This window comes from Fusarium pseudograminearum, chromosome 4, assembly GCF_000303195.2.
Source record: "Fusarium pseudograminearum CS3096 chromosome 4, whole genome shotgun sequence".
NCBI lineage: Eukaryota > Fungi > Ascomycota > Sordariomycetes > Hypocreales > Nectriaceae > Fusarium > Fusarium pseudograminearum.
In genome coordinates, this window is record NC_031954.1 from 985,144 (window position 1) to 1,005,100 (window position 19,957).

Sequence of the window (19,957 nt, forward strand, 5' to 3'; positions counted from 1 at the left end):
AACTTGACCTTCACAATTCAAGCCGCCCTCGGCATGATAGCATCATGAGCAAAAGAGATGCTGCTGAGGCAGCGCCTGAAGCACCCCTAGCCAAAAGAGCCAATTGCGGTGGCCCAGATGATCTATGTGAGAAAATCTCTAGCAGTTCGTTACTCCCAATCCATTGCTAATACAAATTTAGATGTTGATGATGTAGAGGACGATGTTACTAGTGCTCATACACCATATTCAGCCCAGGGACCCGACTCGCCCCAAACAACCAACACGGCTGCCACGACTCCACGGCCCAAGTTTCCTTCGGACTTGAAAACCCTTGCTTGCACATGGCCCGGCTGCCCCAAAACGTTCAATCGACCTGCAAGACTCCGAGATCATCTAAACTCCCACACCAATTCCCGTCCATTCAAGTGTACTTATGATGGTTGCGACAAAGATTACATCGAAGATAAGCATCTGAAACAGCATATCAAAGCCGTGCATACTCTGGAGCGAAAACATGTTTGTACGAAGGAGGGGTGCGGCAAGAGCTTCGTTACGGGCACTCGACTAAAACGTCACCAAGCTGTTCACGAAGGCGAGGAGAGGTTTCGCTGTCAAGACTGTGGGCAGAGCTTCAGGAAAAAGGAGACACTAAGCAAGCATGTCCGCAAAGACCACCAAGGCTTGCCCGCACTTCAATGTTCTGAGCAGGGATGTCAACAGGCCTTTGATTCGAAAGCGGCCTTGAAGCGACATCGTGAGAGAGAACATGGTGAAGCAAAGTTTTGGTGTGGTGAATGCAGTTTGCAGAAAATGTCCGATGGCACCGAACAGCGTGTTGGGTTCACCACAGAAGTGCTACTCCAAGCACATGTCCGTCAAGAACATCAAAACTGCATCTTCTGCGACTTTAAGCCAGTCTCACGATGGGACCTTGAAAAACATGTCGAAATGCATCACTCTGGCCAGTCCGTGGAGGATCGAAAGAACATTCCTTGCCCCTTCGACGAATGCAACAAAAAGTTCACCAAAAAATCAAATTTGAATGCTCATATTCGTACGGCTCACGAGAAATTCCGATTCGTTTGTGGTGAGGTTGATCTCAGTGGTGCCGAGCTTCCTGGTTGGACGAATGATCAAGGATGTGGTGATAAGTTCAGCACAAAGGGTCGATTGGAGGATCATATCCGCTATAGCTCCAAACACCTTGGCGAAGAGCGTCCCAAGCTCTCCAAACCAGAGCCATCCCAGGAAGTCAACCTCATCGACGAACTCTCTGGTGCCGCCACCCAAGCAGACCGGACTATTTCATGCCCTCACTGCTACGAAGCCTTTGTCCGCTATCACGATAGAGATACGCATGTAGACTTGTTCCACCCACCGAATCCGGATTCCTCTCTAGTCCTGTCTGGGGACTACCTCGACCCGGCCCTCTGTTTTGATAGCAGCTTTCCCAATACGCCATCCTGGCCTGGGATCATGTCGGAGGATGAGATATTCGCTGCATCCATGGATTACGGTACCCCTCACGATGACTGGCCTGAAGACGAGAGCAACATACTGTTGCTGGCACGCGAGTCTACAATCCAGGACCCTCTTGTTGATCCGGCTCTTGGTGCTATCTGAAAGAGAAAGAAAACTTGGTGAAGAAAAGGAATGGCGTTTTCGCTTTGATAATGGAACGGAAAAGCAAATAGATACCCGGCCGCGAGGCTCTAGTGGGTGTTCTCCTATGAGAACAAGGTATTCATGCCGCCACGATGGAATGAAATGCATGTCACAAAACTAACGAGATAGCTGTTTGAAACAATGAAAGTCTTTTATTCTAGTGCCTATAACCTGTGTTTGTGTAGGCGTGGTATCCGTCCTTTCTATGCATAATACCCGAGTCCCGATATGATTTTCCGTTGCACATCCAATGAACCAAAGCACAAGACAAAAGCCAACACAACCAAACACCATGCAGAAAATAGTCAAACAACGAAAGGAACGAACAGGGGCGTATGAGCCCGTGCAACATGAAGAGTGCGTTGCGTGCGTCTACTATAGAGCCGGGAACTCTAGTGAGAACCAACGAGAGCGTTGCTGAATCCGAGCAAAGCCATGCCGAGGAAACCAAAGAAAATACACAAGTTGCGACTGTGATTGAAGCTCAGACTCTCCACAAACAACTGCAAAGCTACGCTAACCATTATGCCAGATGTGACAGCAAAGAGGCAGGCATATGCAACCGCACTGGGTTGCATATTTGTCCCATCAGCAACCTTGAACCACAGTGCGGCGATGCCTGCGCCCAATGGCTGAGAGAGACCACCCAGGAAGGCTGACCAGGCCATGGCGCGCCAACGAGAACCCAGTGCCATGTATAGGGGCAAGCACATGGCAAAGCCTTCAGTGATGTTGTGGACGAAAAGGGCCATGAAAACATTGAAGCCTAGAGAAGGGTTCACGTGGTTAGTAGCATAAGTGATGAAACCCTCAGGGAACTTGTGTAGGGCAATAGCTATAGAAGTTTGAAGACCAATGGACAGGAAGGCATTGGTTGGGACGTGATGATGATGCTGGGCCTCGACATCCTCATCGTCTGCTGCAGATGAACATGATGAATCGTGGTCGGGAACTTCTTCCGGGACTATCGGTTCGATTGGCTCGCGCGATTTGGCTCTGCTGATTCGGTATGTCGGTCTAACAAAAGGCTCTATGGATTCGTCACACTCCTCACCATGCGGATGATCGTGGTGGGCATGCGAATGCTCGTTTCCGCGTAGGAATGAGCCTGTTGTAGTACGAAGAACCTGAGTTTGTCGTCCAGGTCTGCTAGGTAGGCTGACACGATTATTCAGATGCTTGAAACACTCCTGGCCGCATGGATCCGAGAACCCGTAACAAGAGTTTGACTCGTCGCAATTGCACTTTGTATCTTGAACAAAGGACATGACACGCTTGTGAACCTCTCGAATTGACTTTCTCCTCTCGGGGAAGGCATCGGTAGCAGTGCGGCTTCGGATCGGGCTAGCAGGACGTCGCAATTCGTCGCGGGTGGAGGCTTGACGTTTAAGAGTACTGGTCGGGCTATCCAAACTCGAATCGAGCAGAGGCGTGGACTCGGTAGCGGTGTTTGGCGATTGGCTGGTGACGAGTTTGGGTAGCGACTTGTCGATAGGGGCTTGAGACGACGGAGGAAGTGAGGAACTGTGACGAGCCCTAGACTGTCTCCTATCATGCTGGCATGAGGTATCCTTTGTCGCATTCTCGTCATGAGAATGGTCGCACTCAACAACGTGGGTGGGCATGAACTGGTGAAGCAATCGCGAAACACCCTGGATGCCAATGAAACCACCAACGAAACAGGCCATCATGGTTAGGCCCGCCGCCTGCTTGGACCATTTGGCCTGCTCGAAGTATTCCTTAGATTCGGGCAGCATACTATACAATGCGGAAAAGAGCTGTGAACTTGTTAACAATGGCGGTAGGTGCATACGGACGGAGGCATTACCATAACACCGAAACTTAGACTTAGAGAGCATGCTAAGAAAACATTGCTGTCTTGGATGCGAAAGTTCTTCTTGCCAGGAAACAAGCGCACGATCACGTCAACACATACTATGGAGGCGCCGACAACGCAGGCTTTGGTGTATTAGTTAGATGCTGTATTCCGGAGCGCATTGGGTTTGTAGGATAGATATCGACTTACCAATGCCGCTGACAACACACATAATCCAGCCACGAGTATCATTGTCAAGACCGCTCGAGGCCGGCGAGATGGCCATGATGCGGAGTGTATCGTCTTTTGTAAAGGTAGTGAGGAAAAGACGATGCGCCTGGAGATGTGTCCGATCTGAAGGATAGAGGTTTAAGCTGGGCTAGCAACTGTCTTTTCAGTTGCAGAAGCTATTCTGCACTCGATGTACAGTGATGGGCGCAAAGTGAAAGAAAGAGCAGGAGATGCCGTCGATCTTTTTTGTTGGTGTCTGACGTAGCGAGCGAGCAGGGGCAGGTCCAGGTCTTGATGCGGTTTTGTTTAGCGCAGAGAGTGGGGATTGGGGTCTTATTTATTCGAGTAATCAATGACAATGAGAACCTCTATGAGTTGGAGTTTAATAATGCAGTATTATGAGAAGGGAACAAAGAATGGCGTTTCTAGTTAATAACTCGGACAGGAAAGAATGAAGGAGTGAAAGGAAAGATCGAGGCTGAAAGGAGCTTTGTCATGGATCATGATAGAAACTACCTCGAAACTCGTGCCCATGAGAGACTATTTCTCAAGTCAGAAGACGAATATAGAGAGACGCTATATCCTCTAGCTCCTCCTCTTGGACCCTTTTCCAGTCTTTTTAGAGGCATCGAGTATCGAGATAAGGAGGGGTCAATCTTGCCCCAAAGTGTCCCTCAGGGTTCTCACGTTTCAGTATTGCGCATCATTGGACAACCAGGTCTCTTCGTTGACCGCCAGCTTACGAATGTTCACGCCTTTGCTTGATTGCAGAGTAGCAGTAACAAGACATTAAGAGGGGAGGAATGCGTTATTGACAAGGGTTTGTAGCAGTTGCTCATTTATAGATTGTTGGTTGGACCGCATTCGTATTCACATTCACTCACTCACAATTCCTAACTTTGGTGATATTCCCATTGTATTTTTAATGCATTAACATATTCCAAAGAGTTTGCACTACCGTATGGCCAGTTGTCTATGCATTGTCGTCGTGTCACATGGCGTTCGGATAATTCAGACCTCGTAGGAGTCTCATCATGATACCTCTCTCAAACTTGATCCGACTCTTTGGAGGGTTCGTTTCGAGATTTTATGCGGCGAATCAATGTCTTGGTTTTGTCATCCTTGTCAAGTTGGAAGCTGTTGTACAGTACTCATTGTGAGCCAGTGCTGGCTGGGAGCTTATCTGTTGCAGTCGGTAAAGTAACCGTAGCATTCAATCAACTATTTAGTTTGTAAGTAATCCCAACATTAATTGAGTTGTAATGGATGGAATTGGAAGTTCGCATACACTTGTTACACAGCGGCTACCCACATTACCATTTCCGTTAAAGGCGGCTATGCATAAGCCTCTATCTAAGATCTCAAAGTGCGTACCTTGTAAGTGATCTCTTGAATTTTATGCCCCGTAATATTCACTACTAACATTAGTAGATATTGAGCTTCTATGATAAAATATCAATATGTCTACTGTGTTAAATATTCAGAACAATATCACAATGACGTCAAATTGCTCAAAGACCCTTAATCTGATAACGATAATCTACGGCATAACACCGGTCCCCCACGTTCCGTTCCGAAGCTCAGCTCCCAATTTTTAGATTTCAACGGGTCCCGACCGATCGAGCTTGCCCGTGACCGTGACCGACCTCAGATCCAGTATCACGGGGCTCTACAACTCAACACCATTGGGTATAGATCTACACGCCCTCGAATTTCCCCCATCTTGGCTCATCAAGACCAAACTTTATTCTTCGTTCTTTTCTCTACATACCCGAATAGGCACCTCCAAGAGCAACCATGTCCAAGACTACACTCGCTACCATGGCCTGCCTCGGCGCAGGAGGCGGTGCTGCTATCACTGCCGCAGTCTACTCCATTCGAGGTGGTAAACGCGTCGAGGAGACCAACACGCTGGCTACACCTCCTCCAACCACCAACTCCTTCGCCTCCCTTCCTGCTCCCACCGCATCGCCCTCCATTCCTCCCACCCAAGTCTTTGGCCCTCCCGTCGGTGCCCCTCCTTCCAGCACCCCCGTCGACATCAACGCCATAGTCAACCCCGCCGGCCTCTTCGAATACGGTTTCCCTGGCCCCGTCGCCGATGTCGCCAACCGCTCTGGCCTCGTATCCTCCTACGACCGTCGCCTGCGAAACCCTCACTGGGTCGTCGAACACATCACTCCTCAGTCTCTCGCCATTCGAGAGGGTGATCGAAAGCACAGCAATTTTGTCGAGGATGACTCTGTCCCGCAAAAGTTCCGTGCAGGTCTGAAGGACTACTACCGCAGTGGCTTCGACCGTGGTCACCAGGTTCCTGCCGCTGACTGCAAGTGGTCCCAAAAGGCTATGGACGACACTTTTTACCTCTCAAACATGTGCCCTCAAGTCGGCGAGGGTTTCAACCGTGACTACTGGGCGCACTTTGAGGATTTCTGCCGTCGTTTGACCGTCAAGTACCCCTCTGTTCGCATCGTCACAGGCCCTCTGTACCTCCCCAAGAAGGAAGCCGACGGCAAGTGGTATGTCAAGTATGAGATGATTGGAAGCCCGCCTTCTGTTGCTGTGCCCACGCATTTCTATAAGGTGATTTTTGCCGAGGACGGTCGTGCTGGTGGAAACGTTGCCCTGGGCGCTTTCGTCCTCCCCAACGCACCTATCCCCAACTCCAAGCCCATTGGCGATTTCGAGGTTCCTCTCGAGGCTGTTGAGCGCGCGAGTGGACTTGAGTTTGCTACCAAGCTTCCTCCTCAGCGAAGACGCCGTCTGTGTGCTGACCACACATGTGCTTTGGTTATCAAGGAATACGCGGAAAGACAAAAAGCTTTCCCCAAGAAGTAAATAACTGAATTTTGGATCAGATATGCTGTATAGTAGGAAAAGAAATGAGGAGCATTATAAAGAATGAACGAGCATGGGACACGTAACGAATAGCCTTGGTGAGTCTTTCACAGGCACGACTGCATATAGGAGCGTCAGAATCATATATTTGATTGCTGCAAATAGAATCAGACATGCACAACATAGCACATGTGCATTTTCGTAGTTCCGGACGAATGAATGATCATGAGTATTCAAGAATGCCTGATTTAAATAACATTACACTACTACTTGGCTATATCTGACACTGCGTCAAGTAGGCACTACGTGGCTGCTTAATCGTAGCCACTTCTCAACCTGATGGACGCTCCAGGTATTCATTTCGATCGTTTGGAGCCAGAGTGGCTCTTCCTCTATCTCGCCCTCGTGTATTTTCCCTGTCGTTGTTCGTGCCGCAAACTATCTTCTTGACTGGGTAAAGGAGCTCTTCGCCGAACATTCTCTGCCTTTTCAGCCTCGAGAGCAGACATGGGAGGAGGAGGGATCGGCATGCCGAAGCCCCCTGGTGGTGGAGGTATACCACCGGGTGGTAGAAGACCTGGGGGCAGCGCTCCAGGTGGTGGTAGGGGCACGCCGGCCTTTTTCATCAGCTCAAGCAGTTGAGCTGGGTCTGGGGGATTGTTGGGATCCAGACCGGGCAGAGGTGGTGGTGGTAAACCGCCGTTGAGTCCGGGCAAGGGGAATGGTAGAGGTGGTGGAGGGCCACCCGCACCGACACCAGGAATAGGAGGCGGCGGTACAGCTGATCCAAGGCCGGGTAATCCACCAAGGGGAAGACCAGGAATGCCAGGGAGACCAGGAACGCCGGCTTTCGGGGCGTCTTGGTCGACCAAGGCATCCATCTCGTCTTCCATCTCCTGCTGCTCCTCTTCTTGTCGCTGTCGGCGACCACCACGGCGATCCCATGTCCCTTGGGCTTCTGCGGCTGCTTCTCCAATATGGTAACGATCCTGGAAAACTTCCGCGTCGCCTGGTCGAGCTCGGCTCCAGAAGCGCGTTATACGATCGTTTGAACCTGAGGCTAGGATATGACCAAGAGGATGCCAGTCTAACGACCAGATGGCATAGTCGTGCGCATACGGGACCTTGTGCGTCGGCCACACTGACTGCGCAGGTACTGTGGTCGGATCGGGACTGTCATAAGGTGCAACGGTAAAGGATTGGCCAGGAGGTGGGTTGGGAGAGTCGAGGAGGTAGTGGAAGAGCGAACCGTCCATACCACCAGTGCTGAGAAGATTAGGATGGACAGGATGCCATGTAAGAGTAGAAATGTCCTTCTCGTGGCCCTTGAGCAAACAGATGTCTCGCATCATGCGAAGATCGAACACGCGTGCAGTCTGATCTCTCGCGGATGTTGCTAGACAGGCACCACGGACCTTTTCAAACAGTACTTTGGTGATGGTACTCTTGTGGCCGTGCAAAGTTGTTAGACAGCGACTGGTTCGAGGATCCCAAAGCTTAACAAGATGATCTTTGGAACCAGACACCAGTAAGCCCTTTGTCGGATGCCAATCCACACTCTTTGCATCCCATCCGTGGCCCTCGAGCTTCGATTCCATCTGTCCCAAGGCAAAGTCGAAGATCTTGAGGGTTGAGTCATCACTGGCAGTGACGAATTTCGAGTCACTTGGGCTAAAGGCAAGATCTCGGATGGGATCTGTATGCGCATTGATACTCTGGACGTTGTTGAAGTTTGGTTGCCAGTACTTGACAGCACCATCGTGGTCAGCTGAAATAAGCCAATCGTCACTGTGGGAGTACTCGAGAGCTCGGATAGCAGAATCGTGAGCCTGCATAATAGTTTCGAAATTGAAACCAGTACCATTCCACAGAGTAAACTCGCCACTAGTTGACGCTGTTAATAATCTTCGGCCTTCTGGTGTCCATCGCACCACGTTGATGGGATGTTTAATTTTATTCAGGGAAGAGTGAAGGTGTTTGATGGGAATACTGTCGGCAGCTTTTGTGACTCGAGCTGCAGGGGGGAGCATCTATATCCATGTCAATTATTGAATCTGTGGAATTTGGAGGAACGACTTACATCAACTATGTAGCTGGCGCTAGGCCTCTCAGCTTCGCCAGTATAGCCTCCCTTGTAGCCAGGGGCACGATCGTGCTGCCAATGTGTGATAGTAGCACCATAGTCAGTCACAGGTCCTATAGGTTGAGGAGTTAGTTGATGGATTCTTATTCAGTATCTTGAACACAGTGAACGATATCCCGGGACTTTCTCTCAGCCATATGATATTACTGTCTCTACGATGAGATGAAGCAAAGCATGATAGCAGAGACGAGTGACGATTCCAGTCCATTATTTCGACACCCGATGTATCCGTATATCCATAGACTGAGCTTTATGAAGCATGATTGAATGTTCCACTGCTTTTATTCATTGACCACCACTAAGCAGCTCGATGAAATAAGATGACATGAAAGACCTAGAAAAGGATGCGAGATTTGGATGTACTTACGTCGTCCCCTGACTTTGACGAATGCTCCATCTTGGCCTTGACCTCCACCGCCGCCGCCATGATCACCACGAGGCTCATAGGCCATCGTGACAGTTTCCTTTGGGATATCCAAGCATGCGCAGTAGGGATAGTGAGAAGCGCGTCGTTGGAAGTGGGTCTCGGAGGATTGATTTGACACTCAATATATTTATGATGATATTAAACAATTGATAGGGCGGGTATCCTGAGCGTAAGAAATAGCACAGTTTTTTGAGAGTAACAAAGATGAATTTTTGATGTAAACGAATTTGACAAAGAATGCAAGCTATGCTGTTCTCTCAGGCGCGTTAAACTCACAGGTAAAGTTCCCAGGCTAACAAGCTCCAAATGCAAGCGATGATTAACCGACGTCTGAGCTCCAGGAGGCAGGTGTTGGAGTAGAATCATGTGACACGTCTGGAATTTGGAGAAGGGATGAGTAAGCAGTCGATCCGAGGGACTAGAGTCAAGTCAAGTCTAAACTTAGATTCTCAACGGTTAGATCTGATGAGATCAAAATGCCTCTCAGAAACATGCAGCAAACCACTTGGGAAACCGAGTTGTTGGGGCGCAGAGTTTGAGACTCCACGGTTCTACCCGAGCTAGAGACTGCAGCAATATGCAATACAACCACACTTTCACATGCTTTTCTCACCATACAGACGCAAAGATAGAAGATAGTTAGCTCCTAGGTACGTAAAATCACAAGCCATCTGGAGGGTCCAGCAGCGTATCTTGCCCCTGTAGCGCCACAAGTCAGTGGCATTGAAAGGTTCAAGATGCAGCGGAAGCCAGGGGGGTGATGCTCCCGGGCCCCCCTTTTAGCGTTGATGATTTAAAAAAGTCCCCCCGCCGTGAGCTGGACTCTATGCATGGGAATGAAGGACTTGGCGAGATGGCCGAAGAGGAGGTCATTGCGAAGGGACAGGGAAAAGTTAAATGTCATTAATAGGTCATTATATGGCTTGTGTTGTTTGTTGTTGTTTTAGACTGCATCCCTCTCTTCCATTTTTAAATAACCCTCTATCTCCAAACATTCCTGTCGTCTGATAACCTCAATTGACGTTGTTGGTCGTGCTCTATCTTGAGGCTCTCGCTGGTCCATTCACTACAACTGCACTGCGACAGTGGCGCCCTCGGTATCTTATCATCCTTGCAGCGGGCAGTCCATCCATCCATAGCAGCTGCCACCTGCCACCCTAGGGGGGTAACAGAAAAGTTGAACTGATTTTATCAAAGTCGCCATATCTCCGTCGGCTACTTCTTTCGACTTGTTCCAATTCAGTTTCTCTTTTTTTCTCACTGCTCGTCTATTGTTTTATACTGTACTCTCGCCATTAGTCTGCCGTCTCGGCAAGGCTCGTACAAGATGAATTCGGCTACAACAACAAGTACAGAGACCTCGAATGGCTCTACCTCTGTCTCTAAACGCAACGGCCACGACGTCACCCGCACCAACGGAAACGGAACAGCCACGACAAGTTCTCCAAAGAAGGCCGGCCAGAAGTACAGACACGTCGCTGCGATTCACAAGAAGACGAGACCCTCATGTTTGAGCCACGATTCAGATGCCGCTCCCAGCTTTATCGGGTTTCGCAACCTCATGGTCATTGTGCTCGGTAAGCCCCTCATCATGATGTTATGCTTTGGCTCGGTGGCTAACTCTTGGCAGTGGTTGGAAACTTACGATTGATGATTGAAAACATTCAAAAGGTATTTATCGCATCGACATGTCTCAATTCCACTCGGAGCAACCAATTGACACAACCTCTTAGTATGGTGTCTTGATCTGCGTGAGGTGTCATGACTACAGCCGCCAGGATATTTTCTTGGGTCTTCTACTCTACTTCCTCATCCCATGCCATCTTCTCGCCGCCTACTTGATCGAACTGGCTGCTGCCCAGCAGGCGCGAGGATCCCTCAAACGTTACAATGATAGTGCTTCCGGAGGTCCCTCGGATCAAGAGCGCAAGAAGTTTCACAAGACTTGGGTCATTGTCGCATGGGCCCATCTATTCAACATTACGCTCGCTCTTGTCCTAACAACATGGGTCGTATACTTCAAGATCCACCATCCCCTTATCGGCACATTGACTGAGATGCACGCCATTGCCGTTTGGCTCAAGACTGCATCATACGCTTTCACCAACCGCGACTTGAGGCATGCTTACCTGCATCCTGTGGAAGGAGAGCGCGAGCTTGTGCCCGAGCTGTACACGCAATGCCCGTACCCTCAAAACATCACCTTTAGCAACCTGGCCTATTTCTGGTGGGCGCCTACGCTCGTCTACCAGCCCGTGTATCCTCGTACGGACAAAATCAGATGGGGCTTTGTGGCCAAGCGCGTTGGAGAGATCTTTGGTCTCAGTGTATTCATATGGGTTGCGAGTGCCCAGTACGCCGCACCTGTCCTTCGAAACTCCCTCGACAAGATTGCTTCTCTCGACCTCATGTCCATTCTCGAACGGTTGCTTAAGCTTTCGACCATCTCTTTGGCTATTTGGCTCGCTGGGTTCTTTGCGCTCTTCCAGTCTTTCCTGAATGCCCTAGCCGAGGTCTTGAGATTCGGTGACCGATCGTTCTACGACGACTGGTGGAACAGTGAGAGCTTGGGAGCCTACTGGCGCACGTGGAACAAGCCTGTTTACACATATTTCAAGCGCCATCTGTACATGCCCATGATCGGCCGTGGTTGGAGTCCTCAGGCGGCCAGCTTTTTCGTCTTTCTGGTGTCAGCGATCCTCCACGAGATCCTAGTCGGTGTTCCTACGCACAACATCATTGGTAAGCATTATGATATATCCACAACGTCACGTATACTGACTCCCGCAGGTGTTGCTTTCTTGGGCATGTTTCTCCAGCTCCCTCTGATTCATCTTACCAAGCCACTCGAAAACATGAAGCTAGGCCACACTGGTAAAATCGTTGGAAACACCATCTTCTGGGTGTCTTTTACTATTTTCGGACAGCCTTTTGCAGCTTTGATGTACTTTTACGCTTGGCAAGCAAAGTATGGGAGTGTGAGTAAACAGATGACAGTAGTGTCAGCTTGAGATATATAGCGGATAGCGGTTTTAGTATATCTTAGGATTATCTAGCTAGCATGTATAGTTTATTGGCTAAATGTTTGTTCGATGGAGCGGTATTGACAAAATCATGACCAGTATGCCTATGTTACACCTGATCTGACAAGTTGTGTGTAAAAGTAACAAACCCCGATGGCATCTACCCAATGAATGGAATCTTTGTTCCAACCCTCTTTCGGTACTGCACGTAATCATCCTTGAAGAACTCGATCAACTTGCCCTCCTCATGCTTGATTCTGATGTTGAAAAACTTCCAAAGAACAAAGGCATATGCAAAGAAACACAGAACGTTGCCCATGACCAACTGCGTTCCTAGACCCCAATAGAAAAATCCAAAGTAGCTTGGATGGCGGAAGATGGAGTAGATGCCGGTGGTGACAAGCTCGTGTGAGTCCTTCTTCCTCGTCTGAACATGGTGGTTGAAGCTAGCCCCGGCTTGAAGCATTGCCACCGAGCGAACATACTGTCCGACGGTGACCATGAGAAGACCAGCGACTAGAAGTAGAGATCCGATGCCAAAAGGTGCCCAGTTTCGCTCGGGGAATATGATATTGACAATGGCGCACTCAAGGAACGCAGCTGAATGGGCAATAGCATAGCCCGGCCAGTTCGCAGTCAAAAGGAAACTACCAATACTTGCCACAAGCGTGTTCTTCTCGGCCGTAGTCCAAAACTCGAGGAAGTGAAAGGCTGATAGAGAAAAGAGGAAAAAGGGCACTCGCCAAGCAGGACTCGACGTCATGACCAGGATCGTCGTCATGGCAATAACGCTGGAAGCCAAAGCGATACCCAGACAAAAGGCTCGCATGGCGATCCCGGAGAGCGACTTGGGCTGGCCTGCAAAGTAAGGCTTCAGGATCATGAGCTCGTCCAGAGAGCGAGAGTTGCCGGGAAAGGAGTCATGATGAGACGGCGCAGCTTGATGGTGGGCAGCTGAAGGGCTGAAGTTGACGGGACGAGCGCCAGCGGGTTGAAAAGTTTCAGCCATGGTCCTTTTTGATGAAAAGTCAGAGAATAATCTATACGATCTCATGAGGGCTTGCAAAGGGGAGTGATTCAAGTTTTGTAGGGTAATTAGGAGAACAGGGGAAAACATACAGTCTGTGGAAATGAGCGGCGCAAGAATAATAAATGGTAGAAGCAGTCGGACTCTCTAAGAATTAGAATAAAGAAAAACAGTCGAGTACTAAAAAGGCGTGTTGGCCCTCGATCCCTTATGCGGCGTCTGCAGTTTTGGATTGTGAAGTAGAGAACAATATCAAGATTGTTGGTCTTAGCTTGTGAGTTTGGCGTAGTCTCCACCTGAGCACTGGCTGGCTACAGGGTGGGTGGAGGACACGATAGAGGTACCTTGATCCTGGGGTACTTTGAGACGGCCTTTGGTCTGGATGGTGACTATTTGTATGCCTTTGCAAATGACCGAAAAAGGCTGACGGAGTCAGGTAAAAATACTGTCGTATTTGCTTCACTTTTAGCATCCATTCGAAGTACTTTTCAACTCTTTTTATCACTGTGTGGCTGTTTTGGTCTTCTCGTTGGCGGTAATTTTCGAGGAAATGGGACTCGAACCCGTAAATGGAGGTATCTTTCCATGAAAGATACCTACATCGATGACCCATTGTCTAAACAATGCGACAGCTGATACCCCTAAAGTTGATTGCCAAAGCTGCAGGATCACATGGACAGAGAAATGGTTAATGATACAGGTCAGCGAATACAGGAGACATGTTGTATTCTTTTTTGCGAATTGTATTGTCATGTTTCTATATGCTATATCGCTTGTAATGACCTGGATCTAACCTAGAGAATCCTGATATTAGTTCTTAGAAATAGAATAAGTAATGTTTAAATGAAAGAGTAAAAATAAATAGTTTGAGAACGAAAAAAAGAGGGGAGTTTTGTTTTATCTGTCTTGCTCGAGACAACTATCTGACGTAGCTTTCAACTTGTTTCATGGCATCGCTGATATTTTTAATAGAAGTACTCTTACAACACAAGTTGATACCCAGAAAACTTGCAAGGCGCTCCAGGTCCAGTAGCAAAAGTTGACCTCGAGGCTTAGGCTATGATAATAGATAGCCCAAGAAGTAAGGTCTAAGTAGCATCGACTGGTCTGCTGTTCCGTCTCTTTTCTGGTGGCGACCAGAGGACCAACAACAAGCACTGTAAAAGGGCATTAGTAAAGCTTTGTTGATAGAGGTTAAGAAACTTGCTAGATATCCCATGATGCTACCAGTATTGCGCATGATCTCGAACCATTTCCGTTGATATTTATCTTGAGAGTTAGCTATAAAAGGGTAAAACAATAGGATATCTTACACTTTCGGTGATTGGCTATAAGTTCGTCGTTAAGGGCGAAAATTCTTTCGTTAATGGCCAAAAGTTCGTTGACACAAGAGACGAAATTATGAAGATCTGGGTTTGATCGCTGAAGAGATATGGGCAGTGGTGATAGAGGAGGAGTAGGTATTCTACGAGGTGGTAGAGGAGTAACAGGTGGTTGGAACCAGTTGCGGGTCCTTGAGGAGATCCTCGAGGAGATGCGATGTGCTGCCTCAATAAGAAAATGACTTGAGCCCATCCTTATTGTTTGATCGATGCTTGGTTGGTGCCTAGTTAATGGTTCGTGATTGTGTCTGATCTACCGAGCCGTGCTTTTGTATTGTGTGAGAATAAGGTTGCTTTGAACCCTATCTTTTGTGACTCAGAATTGCAAAGCGAGGGAGAAAGCCAGTATTAGACTTTAGAAATCGCTAGAAACCACCGGATGCTTAACCTGTAATTATGGTGTTTAGTTGAAGTCAAGTGGAGGAAGAGTCCGATATTGTGGTAAATCAGGGTATATTCCAAACAACGCTATACGCCGGTCCCATTATGACTGTATAATACTCTAGCCTCGGTGGCTTTTCCTTTGTCGTATATCGCCATTCTATAGTCGATAGTATATGTATATGGTCTTTTTTGACAAGCCGCTATCCAACCATCAGTCTGTGCATAGGCTATAATAACGCGAGACTCGGTGGTATCAGTATTCGCCAGGTAACGAGTAATATCTCTAAAGTCCGCCCTGTATCGAGAAAGAAGAAATGATGAGGACCAGTACGTTGATAAAGCCCCAGGTGCATGGAATCCAAGTGTTCATCTCGTAGTATCCTGCGGAGTAGACGGCGCCCAGTCTATAACATCGTTAGCACAAGAACAAACCCAATGACAGAAATACTGACACTAAGCCAACAATACTCCCAGCCATAACTGCCTCAAGCCCAGCTACAACGAGATATATCACAGGTACTGCCCATAGGTACCGCCATGATGACTTCTTCCAGCCGTGGGTGAACATGGCAGTTAGGACCGCCCCCAGATGGAACAGCGCGTATATTATGAGAGTCCATAGTAGGGTAAATCGCCAAACATCGAGGATATAATAAAGGGTGTATCGTTTGTCTGTGGTTTGGTCGTATACAGTTTGGACGTTTAGAGATGGGAAGCGCGGTGTTTGGTAACCCTCGGGAGGTGTATTTGGCAATACCATCTACATCGCAACAGTTAGAATTAGTCAGTGGTCAAAACAAGGACTGGCTGGGCTGAACATACCTTGCCATCGTGGAGGCCGCAGTAACTGTGTTGATGTTGAAACTATTGCGATGTCGCGAGGACTGATTATGATTATGGGGCGGTTGTATTAGTAGCGACAGGGGTCAGGGATGCTCTGATGGAGCTGAGTTAGAGCTGGAGAAGTCCCCCGGAACGTCATTCGCAGGGCCTCGGCAAAAGCCCGTGAAACCGACCCGTAGGCGCAACCGCGACCTCGGATCTTCAATTCGAACCTCACTTAAACCACACCAAACCCATCCATTCAATCTCCATATCGACGATAGCTTGTGCCCAAACAACAAACCGGATGCGTCGATATGTCTACCGATAGACTCCTCCGAACAGTCTTGCAGCTCTACCAAGACGTCCACGATGCTGCCAAGACGGAACAGATCATCGGCTCGACGACACACCTCCTCACTGAACTCACCAACCCTCTGAATCTCGGCCTTCTCACGTCGCAATTGTTGACGGCGCCAGCGGTATGGTTCCAACCGGGTGGTATTCGAACTTCTGTTCGGGTAATAAGCATATACAACACTGCGGCCGCGCGCATTCACAACTACGAGGTCGCCAATCGCGATCGGAAAGAACCCCACGAGGGTAGTGGTATCCATTGCGAAGAATGGGCGCGCGCTGTTGTCAAGGGGGCGGACGAGCGATCGAAACGATGGCAGCACCTTTTGGTTCTGACTGGTGTTCTCATGGGTATGGAATCCAGCAATCGCCAGTCTTTGTCGCGTGGAATGAGGAATACCCTTGAGGAGGCGGTAGTGATGGCGGCAAATATGGCACTCGAGACACGCGAAGAGGATGGGCCTGTCGCAGGCGCATCGATAGTTATGGCCTTGAACTTTGCCTTCCCATTACTATCCGAATACCACAGGAGCCTCATCAACTGTAACGCGCTGCTGCCTTTGATTGTATGGACAGTTACTGCCGAAGAGGGCCTCGCTCATGGTCAATTCCTGACGCCGATAAGCGCCGAAACTATCGAATCCCCAGAACGTCTCCTTGCTTGGTCACCGAATACACCATCGTTCCGATTCATCCAAGAACTAGACAAGCGGCCTACGTTGGCAAACATGGGACCGCTAGCGAAACTTGCTAGTTATGCTGTTCAGCGAGCGACAGATACGCAGGCGGTGATCGCTGCGCAGGATGCTCTTGTCGCTTTTAGCAACAACGTACTCGATATCTGGCGACTGAACCGCCTGAGCGATATCGACCCGGCACTGGAGGGCAATGTGCTCACTCAGGAGACCCTCACAAGCACCTGGCCAGTCCTATGGAACCTGCTCAGAAAGCTCATGTTTGGGACTGTCGCTATCCTACAAGCGATTGTCTCACGAAGCCTTCTTGACCCGCGCATGCTCAACGATATAGCCGCTCCCATCATTGCCGCGAAGTCCCTTCGCATATTGCGTAACATCTTTTTCATTTCCTCAAGAAACGGTAACAACGCGTTTCAAGTTTATAATTTCACATACTTGACCTCAATCGACTCCATCTCTCGAAGCGCTCCTGCTTGCCACATGTTCCTTCAGGAGTTCCGGCCATCAGAGGATGCATCAACATCCACTACATATCTGCAGAGATCACTAGACTTGTTCTATCTCAACCTCTCTGAACATTTACCGCTCACTCTACCAACTGACGCCTGCGATAACCTCATAATAAAGCCTGCGATTGCATACATCTCCCACGAAGGACCGACAACACAAAACATGGTCGAGATTTTCGAATCTGCACACAGCGCGATTCTCTCAACCATTTCTTGTCCTCAGCATAGTCCTCTGACCATCGAACTTACACCATTTTACATTGCTCTTCTCTTCAATGCGTTCCCTCGTCACATTTCATCCCGTCAATTTCGAGTGGCTTTCAAGACTGTTATGCAGATCGTGTCGCCTCCATTCCCAATTGCAGAGTTGGAGCCGTTCCTTTCAGAGACCTTGTTGGAGATGCTCCGGGCTTCTATATCGACGGCATCAACAGAACTTCTCCCACCAACTGCGGATATCGCGTCGCAAGCAGCGATGGAAGAGACACAGGAAGTACGCTATTCTCAGCAAAGTTCCCTCTCGTTAGCTCTAGTGGACTCCCTTCCACATATTCCACTTCCTTTGTTGGAAGAATGGTTCACAATTGCTGCTCAGGCCATGAATGAGATCAAGGACCCTGCACTACGGGAACCCGTCAAGGAGCGGTTCTTGGAGATTCTTGTTAGTGGAGAGTTGGACGTGGAGCGAGCAGCCACCGGAGTAGCTTGGTGGGGAACCCGAGGTGGCCGAGAACTCATTCTCGGTGCGAGCGCGGAACCCCCCATGATGAGTGGTGCACTTCCTGGGCCTGAACGAACTAGCCGACTGTGATGATAGCATACATAGGCACGCCATTAATGCCTTGCATTGTCCCAGATGAAGTCTGAACTTGACATGGCGCCCCATGGCTACGGGACGCAGAATAAACTTGTCTCACGTTGCTCCAAAGTTCAAAGTAACCCAGACGGCAGTTATCTATGAGAATGCAATTGCGTCTTGGAATGGGGATATTGTGAGATGATCCAAGCGGTCTCAAATTCGTTTAACTGGTCACCTGGGCATCGTCAAGACCCCGCGACGGACAAATGGACGCTGGGTTGGTTGCCGTGAGCCTTTTACATCCGTGTCACTTGTACTTGCTTCTCTAGCCTCAATAGGCTGTGCGCGCTTGAAGGAGATCGAGATTCGACTGGAAATTGTGCGTCTCTGTGTTGGAAACAGCCGGACACGCCGAACCATGGTGCTATGGTGGTTTGCTGAGAACTGGTAAATGCCACACGTGCAGACATCAAGCACGAAGTGGTCCAGAACTTGACTTAGCTTGGAAATGCATGGTGTGGTGGTCAGAGACAGGCGATGTCCCATTTTCCCAGAAATCTACGCTGGGACAAATATAGAAGTTGAGAGTTATACCCGCATATTAATAAGTTATCACGATCTTAATATATATCGAAATCTGGGAATTGGTTCTTCAAGATCAAGGAACAGTCTGCAGAAGCCAGGAATTGCGACAGTGAATCGCCAGGGTGATAAGGGTCTTCAGGTGAAGCGGGGTTGTCATCGTCACTGTCCATGTATGAGACCCAAAACATGGACATGAGCTGTTCTGGAACTTGACGTCGAGCGGGGAGTTGAGACAAGGTTGCTAGGGCCCGATTCCGAGCACGATCTTGACTTAGACCCCGGCTTGGCAAAAGGGAGATACGACTCGAACAATCAGATCTCTCGCCAATGCCGCTTCTTCCTTGGGGGTGTCCACTTGAGCTTCGGCATGTCTTGTTGAAAGCTTGTGGGCGCAGTTGATGGTGCCCGGTGTTCTTCGGGCTTGATCCGGAGAGATCTGGACTCTTCTTCCGAAGAATTGATAGACCGCAATTTGATGAGTGACAGACATCAATAGCTTGTCTTGTTAGCTTGCCATCGACAGAACCGTTCCCGCTGGAAGCTGGCATAGCCACAGTCGTGGAGCTCCAGGTCAGCTCGCCCAGGTTCGGACCTGATTTTGGACCCTGTCGAGCTGGGTCGCGGGGTTCCTTTGATTGCTTGTTTGGTTTAGCGTTGCCTGGATAGCTCAGGTAGCTCGACAACTCGGGTACGTACTTAGACCCTGAGCTATCCTTATCCAGTCTCATCACAACTGGCCGACATGACGACACCAAGCCGATACAGGACGAAGCGAGACAGACTGAGACGCCGTGGTTGGCTCCATTGCTTACAGGGGAGGCTAATTCGTGGAAATGTCACATGGTTGATGTACTGAGAAATGCACAAACAACAGGTTTTTGATCTAAAAGAACATCAAACGCGAGTGATAGAGGGGTTGCTGGAACATGTATAGAGGGGCATCGAGGGACCCAAGTATCGTTCCTGGTACCTATGTACATCCACTGAAAGCTTGTTCCAAGTATCTGTATAACCACCCACGTTACATTGATCTCCAAGAATTTGATCAACATCTTCTGGTATCCAAGTCTAAACTTAGAACAGCCATGAAGATATCTACATGGCATGACAACAACAGCATGTAGCTCAGTCAACGCGCGTTCTCTGTGGGACAAAGTCTCAAAACTTCCCAGAGAAGCTTGAGTTCATAGAGGGTCTCACAACTTGAGGTACGTACAGATACTTCCAAGCGTGGACCTCTTTGAGCTAGAACATCTGCTAAGGTGCCTT

General features: G+C 49.0%; 8 protein-coding genes across 8 annotated transcripts; 4 read left to right on the forward strand and 4 right to left on the reverse strand.

Annotated features, from left to right (window-relative positions):
• Positions 1-44: 44 nt before the first annotated feature.
• Positions 45-1,605, forward strand: FPSE_01562 (uncharacterized protein; the record flags this gene model as incomplete). The annotated part of the gene is made up of 2 exons (XM_009254682.1): positions 45-126; positions 182-1,605. The coding sequence occupies 2 exons, from the start codon at positions 45-47 to the stop codon at positions 1,603-1,605; spliced, it is 1,506 nt and encodes a 501-aa protein (XP_009252957.1).
• A 434-nt stretch (positions 1,606-2,039) lies between these two features.
• On the reverse strand, positions 2,040-3,749 carry FPSE_01561 (uncharacterized protein; the record flags this gene model as incomplete). Its single annotated transcript, XM_009254681.1, has 3 exons — positions 2,040-3,425; positions 3,476-3,606; positions 3,674-3,749. 3 exons carry the CDS (start codon positions 3,747-3,749, stop codon positions 2,040-2,042), a joined length of 1,593 nt encoding a protein of 530 aa, XP_009252956.1.
• A 1,742-nt stretch (positions 3,750-5,491) lies between these two features.
• On the forward strand, positions 5,492-6,532 carry FPSE_01560 (uncharacterized protein; the record flags this gene model as incomplete). Its single annotated transcript, XM_009254680.1, has 1 exon — positions 5,492-6,532. One exon carries the CDS (start codon positions 5,492-5,494, stop codon positions 6,530-6,532), a length of 1,041 nt encoding a protein of 346 aa, XP_009252955.1.
• A 392-nt stretch (positions 6,533-6,924) lies between these two features.
• FPSE_01559 (uncharacterized protein) lies at positions 6,925-9,127 on the reverse strand (the record flags this gene model as incomplete). The annotated part of the gene is made up of 3 exons (XM_009254679.1): positions 6,925-8,562; positions 8,613-8,728; positions 9,043-9,127. The coding sequence occupies 3 exons, from the start codon at positions 9,125-9,127 to the stop codon at positions 6,925-6,927; spliced, it is 1,839 nt and encodes a 612-aa protein (XP_009252954.1).
• A 1,302-nt stretch (positions 9,128-10,429) lies between these two features.
• Positions 10,430-12,113, forward strand: FPSE_01558 (uncharacterized protein; the record flags this gene model as incomplete). Its single annotated transcript, XM_009254678.1, has 4 exons — positions 10,430-10,679; positions 10,733-10,773; positions 10,836-11,844; positions 11,893-12,113. The coding sequence occupies 4 exons, from the start codon at positions 10,430-10,432 to the stop codon at positions 12,111-12,113; spliced, it is 1,521 nt and encodes a 506-aa protein (XP_009252953.1).
• Positions 12,114-12,285: 172 nt separating this feature from the next.
• On the reverse strand, positions 12,286-13,134 carry FPSE_01557 (uncharacterized protein; the record flags this gene model as incomplete). The annotated part of the gene is made up of 1 exon (XM_009254677.1): positions 12,286-13,134. The coding sequence occupies one exon, from the start codon at positions 13,132-13,134 to the stop codon at positions 12,286-12,288; it is 849 nt and encodes a 282-aa protein (XP_009252952.1).
• A 2,067-nt stretch (positions 13,135-15,201) lies between these two features.
• Positions 15,202-15,486, reverse strand: FPSE_01556 (uncharacterized protein; the record flags this gene model as incomplete). The annotated part of the gene is made up of 2 exons (XM_009254676.1): positions 15,202-15,322; positions 15,371-15,486. 2 exons carry the CDS (start codon positions 15,484-15,486, stop codon positions 15,202-15,204), a joined length of 237 nt encoding a protein of 78 aa, XP_009252951.1.
• A 571-nt stretch (positions 15,487-16,057) lies between these two features.
• Positions 16,058-18,115, forward strand: FPSE_01555 (uncharacterized protein; the record flags this gene model as incomplete). The annotated part of the gene is made up of 1 exon (XM_009254675.1): positions 16,058-18,115. The coding sequence occupies one exon, from the start codon at positions 16,058-16,060 to the stop codon at positions 18,113-18,115; it is 2,058 nt and encodes a 685-aa protein (XP_009252950.1).
• Between the last annotated feature and the right edge of the window lie 1,842 nt (positions 18,116-19,957).